This window comes from Cyanistes caeruleus, chromosome 2 (assembly GCF_971803275.1).
Source record: "Cyanistes caeruleus chromosome 2, bCyaCae1.hap1.1, whole genome shotgun sequence".
Taxonomy (NCBI): Eukaryota; Metazoa; Chordata; class Aves; order Passeriformes; family Paridae; genus Cyanistes; species Cyanistes caeruleus.
The window spans coordinates 113,612,519-113,625,513 of record NC_141702.1 but is presented as its reverse complement, the minus strand read 5'-3'; the positions used below and the strand labels follow the sequence as shown (position 1 = coordinate 113,625,513).

The 12,995-nt window shown below is 39.4% G+C and overlaps 1 protein-coding gene across 8 annotated transcripts in view; it reads left to right on the top strand.

The window, feature by feature from the left end:
- PCSK2 (proprotein convertase subtilisin/kexin type 2) overlaps positions 1-12,995 on the top strand; it is a 172,404-nt gene that overhangs the window by 116,834 nt on the left and 42,575 nt on the right. For all 8 annotated transcript variants that reach the window (XM_086879279.1, XM_086879275.1, XM_086879277.1 and 5 more), the window contains 3 exons: positions 4,467-4,580; positions 5,932-6,040; positions 8,079-8,116. In XM_086879279.1, the coding sequence (XP_086735405.1) occupies positions 4,545-4,580; positions 5,932-6,040; positions 8,079-8,116 (183 nt within the window). In that variant the 5' untranslated portion in view covers positions 4,467-4,544. The remainder of the gene's footprint in view (positions 1-4,466; positions 4,581-5,931; positions 6,041-8,078; positions 8,117-12,995) is intronic.

The window sequence follows — 12,995 nt, the reverse complement described above, 5'->3', positions numbered from 1 at the left end:
GTATCCTGCTGGTTTATTATCATCCAAAGTACTGTATGCACCTTGCATAAGCACAAGTATAGTAAAAATCAATACTTGAAACCCTTTTTTCATTGTAAAGAAAGCCATCTGTGGGCTACCTTTGATACATGACCTTCATTCTGCTCGCAGCACAGCTAGTAACTTTTTCATCATTTAGTCCTATGCTAATAAAAGTAGATGCTCAGGTTCTGATCTGTACCTAAACTTGTATCCTAATGAAAAAGGAATAAATTATTTAAGAATGAAATAAACAAAAGGCTGTTATTGTAGATAAATAAGCCTAATTTTGAGATGTTAAAATTCATGCTATTTCTGTAAGAAAATCTTATTGTTTCACTAGGTTCTAATAAATATCATACTTCACAGGCTTGAATCATTTAGTGACTTGTTATCAAAAGCCTGAGTCCTATGGATGCTGCTTTTTCTGCTTCAGTTGGAGAAACAAAGATTTAAAAGCTGGTATGAGGTTGCATTTTGCGTGGGATTGAGGGCTGGGTTCCAGGTCTGCAGGTCACACAAGCAGATGGGATTTTGGACAAGACGAGAATGTTTTCCAGTACTTTTCTACTGTTGGACATGCAGCTTCTCTCCTGCAAGTGTTTTTGAAACCTTGATGTGGTACTTTGTATTACTGGTGTCTGGGGGAGGCCTACTCTTCTTCCAGAAGAAAACCATGAAATAGCAGAATCAGATGCAGACCCTCTCCTGATCTAGACTAGATATGAAAGCAGAAATTTCCTTCTTGGAAAAAAAACCCTCCATTTTTCTAATGTAGATACTCAGTTGGCAAGAAGACAAGGATTTTGCTGAGCCAGCTGTGTGCAGCCCTAAATGGGCAGTTTTCCACTCAGATCACTGGATTTGCATTATCATTTTACAAGTTTGTTCTTTGGGGAGCTTTTTTCCTGGAGTATATGGATGTTACCTGTTCTTGGGCTCACTGCTTTCTAATCACAACTTCGTGAGGATAAAGGCAAGTTCTTTCTTTGTGCTGGTTAAGATCACGCTACAAGGCAACTGACTGAGGCAATTTGTAGCTCATGGAAAGAGCTACCTAGACCTTTTCCAAAAATTTCTAGTGTTTTTCTGACAGAAATGCCTAATCTTTTCTGGCTTCAATTGTATGACTTACTGTCATTTGCAAATATGAGGAAACCCCCATTGTTTTAGTGGTGAAAAAGAGGTGCCAGAGTTTCTGGGACTGTTCTGTCTGTGGGTGGTGACATCCTCTATGCCCTTTCTCCAAGTGAAACATTCAGAAAACAGCCCACAGAGTGGTTTCAGTTCAGTTAAGATTATGCATCTTTGAGGGGTGTATTTCCTTGTCCCGGGAAATTATAATGTTGTACAAAAAATACATTACGTTGTATTGTGGAGATGGAACAAATCAGACAAACGAGATGATACTGAGGAGGAAAAACAGCCTGTGCTATTTCTGAAAATTGCTTCCCCTCTTCTTCTCTGTTGTCTTAAAAGACAAGCCAGCATTGCTTTTTAATTAGTAGAAATCCTTTTGTACTTAATCCTAATTCAGTGCCTTAATGCAGGCAGGTCCTGCAGAGCCAGCAAGCTTACGTGGGAGCACAAACACCTGAAATCTTTTTCTCTGGCATCCCTCTGCATGAGGCTTGTCTTCTGTTCCTAATTATGTTCTGTGGTGACAGCTTGGGGTTTGCAGTGGCAAGCAGAGAGGCAGGGGTGAGACTGGGGAGAGGGGAGGCAGAATGACAGGTGATCTCTGTCTCCATGGCATCACTGAGCTTTATCTCAGAGCTGTCAAACACTGTGCTTATACCTTTCTGTACTATGTACAGCGACCTGGTGCCACAAAGTACACCTTCTATGGGTTCTGCTTAGTCACTGTCCTCTTACCAGCTTATTGCATGTTAAGTTGTTTTTTTTTACTTTCAATCAGTTCCACTTTTAATGAACCTGCACAAGTATTGGGAACACACACATCAATGAAAGCGCCAATTCAGTATTTTAGCATTTGGTGCCTTTAGTTAAGGAGTTAAAATTCCTACAAGTATATTGTTAGAAACCATTGACACTGCCTTTTCAGGCCATGCTGTGCCCCATCCTGCTCATTTTGAGTTGGTATAAGGTTTTTGGGGTTCTAGTCAAACAATATAGCTGTAAAGAAAACAGCTTTTACCCCCCCATCAATTAGATCCCAGTTTCATCTCTGTCTTAGACACCTCACTGAGCACTGTCTTTTATGCTCAAGCTTTAATTAACTGAGACTGAAAGACGCCTCCAAGAATGATTCAACTGTCTTAAGATCTGATTGAACCTTTGGATGAATTTCTCCTCTGTTGATTTTGACTGACACTATATGTATAAAGTTGCTATGACACAGCAGTGTAACTCATATGTATGCATTTTTAATCTGAAATGCCAAAGTCACACATGCAGAAGTGGTTCTCTGAGTTATTAGATTTATTTAATAACCGTGGATTCTTTTCAAGAACACACCTAAGTAAATGTTAGGCATCTTAACAGCCTTCTTGCTACATCTAAACATGTACTTAATGGTTTTAAGCATTGCTCTTTGATCAAGAAGGCTAGATTTTTTCTTTTTTCCCTTCTTTTTTTTTTTTAACAATTAAATGTTGGTACTCTTCATGCTATCTTGTTTCCAGGTGTTAGGCTGAAGGGTACAAAATGAGTATGCCAAAGATGACAGCACCTTTTGCAAGGTCTGTGAATTTGTTAGGACATGTTACAGTTCCATTTAGAGCCATTGAGTGGTCTCCTTCAGGAATGCTCTTTTACCTGGGTACAAATAAGGTGATTATGGTCTGACATTTGAAGTTCCTGCCTCCAAACATATTTGCATGTTTAACTTTTCTTATATTCTACAGTGCTTCCTTAAATGTCTTGTGGATTTGCAGTGCACAAAGGAAAGGATTTCTAAAAAACTGCGACAACTTGTGGTTTATAACCTGTATTTTCATATCCTATATCCAGCCAGTGTGGTCACTTTAGTGGTTTTTTTGCCATATAGTTTTTCTTGCCGGTATAGTTATTTATCACTTGTTTATTGCAAGGATAATCCGTGAGAGTAGATCACTCTACAAGACATTTTTGAGAGCCTCAGAAGTATGATTAAGGCTCACAGAACTGGACTTTTTTCTCCCAGAAAATTTCTTTGGCAGTGTCCCATCCCATTGTAAAAAGGGGAGTCGGGGGGATTTTTTTTGATGGATCTGAAGGATGTTGAGACGCTTGAGCTTGGAACACAAGCTCTGTGAGGAACAGCTGAGGGAGCTGGGGTGATTTAGCCTGGAGAAAAGGAGACTCAGGGTTGACCTCATCACTCTCTACAGCTCCTTGAAAGGTGGTTGTAGCCAGGTGGGGTTGGTCTCTTTCTCCAGGCAGCAACTGACAGAACAAGATACAATTTCAAGATGTGCCAAGGGAAATATAGGTTGGATATTAGGAAAAAGCTTTTTACAGAAGAAATAACAAAGTACTGGAATGGTCTGCCCAGGGAGGTGGTGGAGTCACCATTCCTGGAGGTGTTTAGAAAAAGACTGGATGTGGCAATAGGTGCCGTGGTCTAGTTGAGGTGTTAGGGCATGGGTTGGACTCGGTGACCTTGGATGATCTTCCAGCCTAGTCATTCTGTGAATTCTGTTGTTGAACTTCTCAGACGAAAACAAAGCTCAAACACAGTGATATTATACCTGAGAACTGTTTTACTGATAAAGAAGGGTAGATGTTCCTACCAAAGGGGGATAGAGAGGAGAGCAGAGAGGGGATAAAAAAGAGAGACAGAGAAAGAACAGAGAACAGGGACAGCGTTACTGCAAGAACCCCAGGCGCTCTGTCAGCGTCAGCTCGGCAGATGGAGCGTGAGTGCTGCAAGCCCCATAGGAACCCTGTGCCTCATGTATAACGTTGAGGCATAAATAATCACACTGGTCCCTCTCAGGCAGGAAAGCTTTTCTAATGATCTGGTAATGCCCTGGAGAAAAACGTGAAAAAGTAGAAATGTGGTTGAGTCCTGCTTCCTCATTTTGTCAAATGTCTACAGCTTGGAGCTGTGACATATTTGGAATTAGTTAAATAATTTTAGCTTCTATTTTGGTGGCAGCGAAAAACTATGGCAAGAAGACTCATGACAATAATGATTCCTGTAGAGGGGCTCACTCTTATGCTGATTGTTTGATGTCTAAAACATGTTCAAGCTGAGTTTTTCTCCAGAGAGGACACTCTGGGGGAGTCTCTTCCCCTCACAGCTGTTGCAGTAGTCCTGGAGCTTTCTGCCTCTTTGTAAATTCTGACTGGAATCAATCCCTAGTTTAGAACTTGCAAATGAATGACACAAACACAACTAGTGTGTGTTTATAACCCTTATCTCTCCTTAAAACAAGTCTAAAAAATGTTTTTTATGTGTGTCAAGGATGCTGAGCTAAAGATGTAAAAATTAACCCTTCCAGGTGAGGAAAGCTGTGCAACAGGAGGGCTTCATCAGGAGGAAGCGAGGATATAGAGACATCAATGACATTGACATCAACATGAATGATCCTTTATTTACAAAGCAGTGGTACCTGGTAAGTTTTGAGAGAAAATCACAGTTATCGTAACTAAATAATTGTCATTCAAGCCATTCTGTTGTAGTGTTTTCCAACAGTTCTTTCCAAAAGCAAGACTTGGGAATGGATCCAAGGCTCTGTTGTGTTGGTTTTAATTGTACCCCTTTTATATTGGGAAGATCCAGCACATTTCAAGAGATAAATTTAATTTCAGTCAATGGAAAGATCCTTAGAAGGCTTGAAAGAGAGCTGTACTCATGTCCTGTGGGCATTGCTGGTGTGCTGATGTGACCTCTAGAACTGCATATGAATCATGTCTTTGAGATGTTGCCAGGTAAAATATTGTTATGGAATTATTAAAAAAGATTAAAATGTATTTGCTAGAAAATTTAAAGCTTTTCTTTTCTTATGGAAATTTGAGTATAATTTCTTTTGTCAAAAGCAGAACAGCTGAAAACTGATGAATTTGAATGAGCTTAAGCTAATGTCAAAGGAGATTCATATTTTGCTAAGTGGTTTCAGTTTTTCTGTGTCATATTTTTATAGGGAGAAGTCTAGTCATGAAAGAAAAGTTTTACTTTGAAGTGAAATTATTTTTTTTATTTGAAAAGTTGATAAAGTAATTCTGGTCAGTTTTATTGTTGCAACATATTTATGACAAAATACTCAGTAAATGCAGTACTGCCTTGTTAATGTAAGAAGGGTATTTTTGCTTAAGAGTAATGTTTCTTCCTTTTAATCCATTTCTTAAGTTTCATGAATCCATCCAGTATGGCTGCAGTTTTGTTTTTTTTGTAATGAACTGAGGGCAAATTAGCATGGATGGGATTTTATCCTTGACAAGCCAAACTAAAATGAGAATTAATTCACTTATCTTCTGGTAGTTAATCAAAATGTCACAATGATAAAAGTAACAAAAATTTAGGAAGCTATACAGTAGATCCCTGCTTTCAAGAACAAATCATTTCTTGCTCATAAAAAAGTCCTTTGTAAAATCAGTTGCTCTAACTTTTTTGCAGGTTTGACCCACTGGCCGACATGTTAAGTAGAAAAGTCCTTTTTTGGGGTCCAAAAGATTCAGTGTTTAACCAAATCTTATAAACTTCAAAAAATTTAATTTTTCCAGTGTTGGGTTTTTTTACAGGTTTGTTTTTTTTTTGTTTGTTTGTTTGTTTTGTGTTTTCTTTACAGCTGCATTATTGCAGTAGATATGATTATGGACAGATGTGTACTCTGAAAACATATGGAATATATTTTCTGTACCAAAGATGCATGCAGAGACACAAAGGAAAAAAAACCAGTGGCTGTGGAAATATGTCAGTCAAGTAAAAAAAGCTTTTTTTTTTTTTTTTTTTTACTGATGTATTAGATTAACACTGGTCAAGCAGATGGGACTCCTGGACTTGACCTTAATGTAGCTGAAGCATGGGAGCTGGGATACACAGGGAAGGGAGTAACCATAGGAATTATGGATGATGGTAAGTGAAGACTGAGTGCTAATTTAATACTTTTAAGTAGACCTTTTTTCATGTAATTGAAGTTAAAAATAAAGAGTAAGAAATAGTTGATTGCTTGTATTGGGGAAACTACCAGCCTCCATAAATACTTTGAGATCTTCAGGGAAAATATACAAAGATATTCAGATACAAATATACAGAAATATACTGAAGAATGGGTATCCAAACATTAGAAGTAGTTTGCAATTACCCCTTAGATATATTCCAGGGCACACTGTAATGGACATCAAACCTAAGGAAAAACTCCCCTTTACTTCTGTAGGCACTTACTGGAAGATGAAGTTGATGTGCAAAAAATATTTTTAAAAAAGTTTTTTTGATTACATTATTTTTAAAGTCACCCATGATAGCTGAAATAATTAAACACTTTCATGCTGAATGTCAATGAAGATCTGCATATTAGATATGTTACTAGTTTCAGACTAAGTTCAGGGAAGATGAAGATAAAAGGTACAGCTGAAGTTACAGCTCTTCTACTTATGGGGTCTTGCTGAAGCACAGGAATTCCATGCACTCTCTCACTACTCTTTTTTTGAAAAAAATTTGAATATTTTCCTTTAATGGAGCTGAATAATATTAAAAATAAATAAAACGTCTGTATCCACGTATGTTTTCTAGGGTTAACCAGGATCTGTCTTCACTTATTTCTGTTCCTCACCTGCTTATTCCTTTGGCAAGGTGTTGTGGAAGTAAGAAAGTAAACTCAGACATGTGGATATTAGGAAGAAATTCTTTGCTATCAGGGTGGTGAGATGCTGTAACAGGTTGCCAAGGGAGGTTGTGGCCAGCGTTCAGGTTGGATAAGGCCTTGAGAAACTTGATTTGTGTATTGGTGAAAGATCAGTCTCATCTGAGAGATGGTCCCTTGTGTCACAATTTCACTGATCTCACAGAGGCAGGACTTGGCTTTCAGATTAGCAAGGCATGACTGTGATGGGAACGATGGCAAACCGCTTGAGCTTTGCATCGATAAAACTGATGGTCCATCAGATACAGCTTTTAGAGAAGGGAGGAATTTGCCTTAGAATTTGTTTCTAGTAACTCTAAAAAACACAACCTGAATAACAGGACTCTTCATAGAGATTTTTATTGTCCATCTACCATTTGGATCAGTAACAAGGGTCTCCTAATGCAAATCTAGTGCTAAGGACCCTACAAAATGAGAAGTAATCTTTCCATCAGAATAACTATGATAATATGGCATTCTCCTTGCAAATAAAACAGAGCATGTAATGGGGAGGTGGCTGGAAAAACAAGTGATGATGATGAAAATGTAGCATGAGATTGGTGGCCATTACTTTGTATGTTTTAACTGGCTATGTAATAGGTCATCTTATCCAAGCTGAGTGTAGATCTGCTACCTCTGTTACACCACCCGCTGGGATTTGTACATTTGCCACCTGTAGAAAGATGCCATGCAATAGAATATATTACACACCAGTGCTCTGTTAGAATCTTTAGCATGCTACCAAAATGTGGAGCCTATACACAGATACTTGCTAAAATGGTTTAATCCAATATTAAAAGTTCTCTTTCATGCATGTGATCTGAAATGTTTGCCTTAGTGATCACCACCAGTCTACTCTAGGTAATTTTCTCCTTAGTTTGCAGTGGTTAAAAATACTTGGCTTTCTGCCCTGTACTGATCCAGTGCTTACCAATCTTATTAATTTTGTTATGCTTTGACATGACAAAACTCATGTTTTGTCAAAAAAACAAAGATAAATTGTGATTTAAACTAATCCTTATAAATAAATATGATCTAGTCTACAAAGCAGTAAACTTTGTCGTTCAGTTCACTTTTTCAAATGGCATCTGGATTTTGACATAAATGATTGAAAAGTCCACATTTAAAAACTGGAATCTCACTTCATTCAGTTGCATTACCTGCCATGATTATTTTCCTCTGGTTGTGAAGGAATCTTGTTCTATGACCATTAGAAAATCTTCTTTGAAACTCTTAACCTTTGTTTTCTGTTCTGTCATTGTTTTACTGCAGGAATTGATTATCTGCATCCAGATCTTGCATCAAACTACGTAAGTGCATGCTGACCTTTTCTGTAAGATGTGGATTTTCTTATTATTATAGTCCCTCTGCTGCAAAATTTTGAGCAGGGAGTAGAACAGCAGTACAGCTGGACTCCTGATCTTAGTGATGGTGCATTTCCCATTGAAAGAAGCAGACTGAAAATGGGACTGCCTCTGCAAGAAATGGAAATGTGACAAGGCTCTTTGTGGAGGAATGACAGTCCTGTGTCACATAAAATAAGCTGCAGCTTGCAATATTGGATTTAGGACAGAAATGAGTAACCTGTGAATTGGCTCTAAGTCCTGCTATTAAGATACAGAATGCCCCTATCACTTGGAGGGCCACGGAGCTGTGAGCTGTGGCAAGGCGTGTATTAGCCTTTCAAACCTCCAGGAACAATTTAAATCCTTTAGAACAGGTGTTTTGATCCAGTGCTTCAAAGCATATGCAGGGCAGATTGTGTATTCTCAGCACATGCTTTGCAAATTAATTGTTCCTCAAGTCTACCTCAGGATTCAGACCTTTGGATTAGAGCATTTTTGCATTTTTTAACTCTTTATCTCCCTCCAACCCTCCACTAGCACTCCTATCTCAAGGAGCCTTTAGGCCCTTTCCTGAGGGAAGCCTGGGCTGCTTCAGCTGAGCAATGTGGATTAGTTTGCAATTGCAATTAAATGAAAAGAGGAACAAGGAGAGCTGGAGATTTTGGAAAGAATGCCAGCCGCTTGTGTTGAACAGCTCCAAAATGAGGAGGACAGTTATTTTTACATATCTGCAGTTTGGAACATAATAACACACAGGCTGAAAACCTATTTGTGTTGCAAGCAGCAAAGCACATTTGGTGTATAATAAGTGGATATAGAAGGCTTTGGAGAAGGAATTTGGGAAACAGCTGACCACAGAATGCAGATTAGCCAGTTTCACTCCTTACCAACTGGCTTAATAGCAGCTAATTAAACCCTGTGCCCTGACTGTAGAATTCACTCCCAAGTGAAATAACCCAGTAGGATGTTCCCATAAATTGATAGAAATGAAGAAATTTGTAAAAGGCAGCTTTTTTCTTTGCAGGAATTGTGGTCTGTGTATGTTCAAGCATGTGATGTGGGCAGAGCACATGCTCTACATTCACTTTCCAGCAGCAAGTGTGGACAAAGTATGTGGGAATATTCTGTTTCTAAAATTAATGTTTCAAATGGACAAGCAAAAAGTCTGCACAATATACCTGATATAACAGTTCTGTTGTTAACACTGAATCTAGGATCATGCCCAGAAACCAAAACTAGCTTCTGCTGTAATACACTGTTTTCTCTTTTAATTCTAAAATATTTTCTGTTTGATGGATAAATATTTGTCAGGTTTAGCAGAAACATATTGTTTTTAGAGTGGCAATAGCGGAATTGTGGAAATTACTGGAAAATGATACAGAGAAGGACAATGCACAGACATGATGGTAGAAATCCTGAAATAATGGAGCTGGAGAGAAATCTGAGAGTTAAGAGATGTTGGGATGAAAATTGGAAAGAAAAGCTGTCTGGACATGGGGTCATCAAACCTTTAATGACAGTCATGGAAGACTTGTGAGGAGACTGACTTTGAAACGAAGATCTGAAAAGATTTGTGCAGGAGTGGCTTTGTCCAAGTGAGGAGATATTCTGTAGTGTAGCAGTGATCAGGCTGTGGAGGGGAAAGAGAAGATCAGCTGGCTAATACGAAATGGAGAAGCAAATGGTTGGTTGGTTGGTGAGACAGTCATTAAAGGGGCAGCAGAAATCCCATCCAAAAGACCTTGAAGGAGAGAAGACCTCCTAGCTTTAATACTGAAATTCAAAAATAGGACTTACCACGTGAGCTCTGTGGTCCTAGGCTGTCCCAGGGCTGTGTCTGAGAGGTGGCTGGTTAAATTCAAGGCTGATTCCTTCTCTTGCTGCTAAAACCTGCCAGCACCTCCCTTGCCCAACCACAGCAGAGTGAGTGCAGGGCTTGCTTCACCTGTGCTTTGCCTCTCCCTGCCTCCCTGAGTCCCAGGAGCTCCTGCTCTGGCAGTATCTGCTATCTCAGAGGCCATGGGGGCCTTCTGCCCAGCAGGTAGTCATTTAGGCATGAACTAAAGATGAAGATTTAAATTCTGCTGAAGAAAAGATCAGTTTAGATGTAAAAATGCAAGGAAACAAGTCTCTCAAGGAGTGAGTTATTAACCCACTTTAGGCTGGCATAGCAATTATACTCAGCTTTGTTCAACTCCTTTACCACATTCTTGGTGTTTCATTCAATCTGCACTTTGGGGCAGCATTCTCTGAAGTTCTGTTGTTTATTTTTAGGAAATACAAAGCTTCTCAATTGTATTAAGGCCTGCATACTCTGGCAGTGTCTGTACATCTTGCTTGGAAAATTGGGAGCAATTAGAAATCTCTCAAAGGTGGTAGGTTTGGCAGCTGAGCATTTTCAAGTGTAAAACTTGGGCATTGGTTCCTCAGTTTAACTTGGCTTTTATGATTTTGATCTGGTTTTCTTGCTTGAGTAGTTTAATGGAGGTTAGCACTTAGTTGAAACGCAGGGTCAGGGAAGAGAAAGACCTTTCTAAAGAATAAAACTTTGTATTTTCTCTTAAGACAGCTGAACTTTGACTTATCACATGGAGTACACTTCCATCCATATTTTTCTTTGTAGTTCTTTAGGATTTACTGTTTGAATCATCCATTTCTGGTTTTAATGCTCTTTATATACATGGAAAGACATGTGCCTGCTCACAGTGTGGGAGGACTGCTCTGCCAGCATTGCCTCCCGGCTTGCTGCAGTATAGCTACTTGCTTTTCTGGGATCAGGGGGTTAAGGCAAAGCTGGAATTTTCCATTCTACACTGTGAATGCAGAAAGACTCATTGTCAAATGATCTATATTTTCTTCCAAGCCTTGGAAACCCTGCAGGGAACCTTGGAAACCTTCAGGAAATTATTTTTTTCACTGCAAAGAGAGCCCTTCATTATGAACTGATAATTAAAAAAGCTGGGGCCTAATGTACACCATGGTTGGCTTTCAAATCATAATGTACATATAAACCCAGCAATTTTCAGGACTGACTTCTCCAAGATACAGCATCTGAGTGAGAAAGAAAAGCCAGGTTACAGGGGCTGCATCTGAGATATGTCTAATGGAAAGGGGAAAATAGCTGTTGGGGATGGACACAGCAAACTATTTTAAAGAAAAATCTAAGCAATTGGAGATTTTTTGTGCCACAAACAGAAACATAAGCTGAGCTCTCTCTGATACCAGTTTTTTATTGTGGTGTTTTATCCTTGGCCACTGACTGCTGGTGAAGGTCAGTGTAGCAGCATTATCCCACTTAGAGCAGTGGGGAGCTGATCATCTCCTATAAGTGTGTTTGTCCCTGATTAGCAGTAGTCAGAAAAATCAGCATCCTGCCAAGAGACTCAGGCCAGGAGTAAAATATTTCTGGTTTCAGCGTCTGAACTCTGCCTGAAGCTGAAAGTTTGTTTCAAAAAACTTAGGGGGAGAGAGAGCAAGACAAACACTGTATAAAAGCTGGGGGTGACTATGTGAGTAGGTAACGTTTTCACAGAGTATTCATACCCACAGAATGAGACTCAAGCGGCAATTCTTATTAAAAAATAGCAGTTTAAAAGATTTTGAGCTCTCTAGAATTGCACAGATGTAACATGTGCAAACAAGCATCAACCTGAGCAGTGCTTCATTGCTGGCCTTCCCCAAACCTCCTCTCTTTTTTCTCTGTACTACGAGTGAGTCCTTGTGGTGCAGCTGTCACTCAACCAGAAAACACAGAAAAGGCCCTATGTATGGAAGGAAGGAAGACTTTTTTGATTTACCTCAGGGTTAGTCAAAATTTTCTGTCATCTACCATTTCTCATTCAGGTGTGAACAGCAGATGGTCTTACCTGTCTTCTCTTTCCACTTTGTCAGCCTCTCCAAACACAAAGCAGTCTCTCTCATAACTTTTGATAACTTGTCTCCAGCCAATACCATAATGGCTCCCCCCGCCTTGCTGAGAGTGGGAGCATATTTTTGGAATAATTATCTTATCACGTAAGCAGTGAAGCAGGGAAATGTTCCACTTCTGTTCTGAGCTGCATTTGCCATTGTTTGCTAAAGGAACAAAAACATCATTGAATAATCTTTACAGCCACAAAAGGAATAAGAAATAGTACAGACAATAAATTTCACACTGCAATATGTGCAGCAAAGCGTAGCAACAGCAGGAAGGATCTTCTCACTTTTGAAAGTCTGATTTTCCTTCATTACCATGAATTTCTGAGTATGGTTTGGCCTCCCTGCACAACACAAAAAGGACCAGCAAACTGTTCTGGCAGCCATGAGCCTGATCACAATGATTTACCAGTACAAACCATCAGTATCTCCACTAAAAATCTCTGGGGCCTAGTTATGGGATTTTGTAGAGCTGACAAAGCCCCAGTGACATTTATTGATCCACACTGCTTTGGCCTTGGTGACCCACCATCCCCCTACCCCGAAATCCCAGCTGACCTTTTCCTGAATCCAGTAGAGTCCACATATAGCTGGTGGGGAGAAAAATGTTACCCTTCCAGAAGCAGAATTTGTTGGAAACATTCTGAAGGCATTGAAAAAGCTTCCAGTGTCTGTACTTAATGTGAACCCAGGGAATCCTCAGGGATCATAAACACAAACCATAGTAGAGTCAGGTTCATACCTAGTGTCAGGGAATGATTTCAGGCAGCTTTATGAGATCTGATTCCCATGGCATGGTTTTCAGAAGACCCTGAGACAGTTACACTGCATTTCAAAGGGTTATTGAGCACATGCACTAGACACTTCATTTCAATAAACCTTTGCTTCTGATATATTAAAGCTATTTTATGGGCAAACTCTGTGTGCT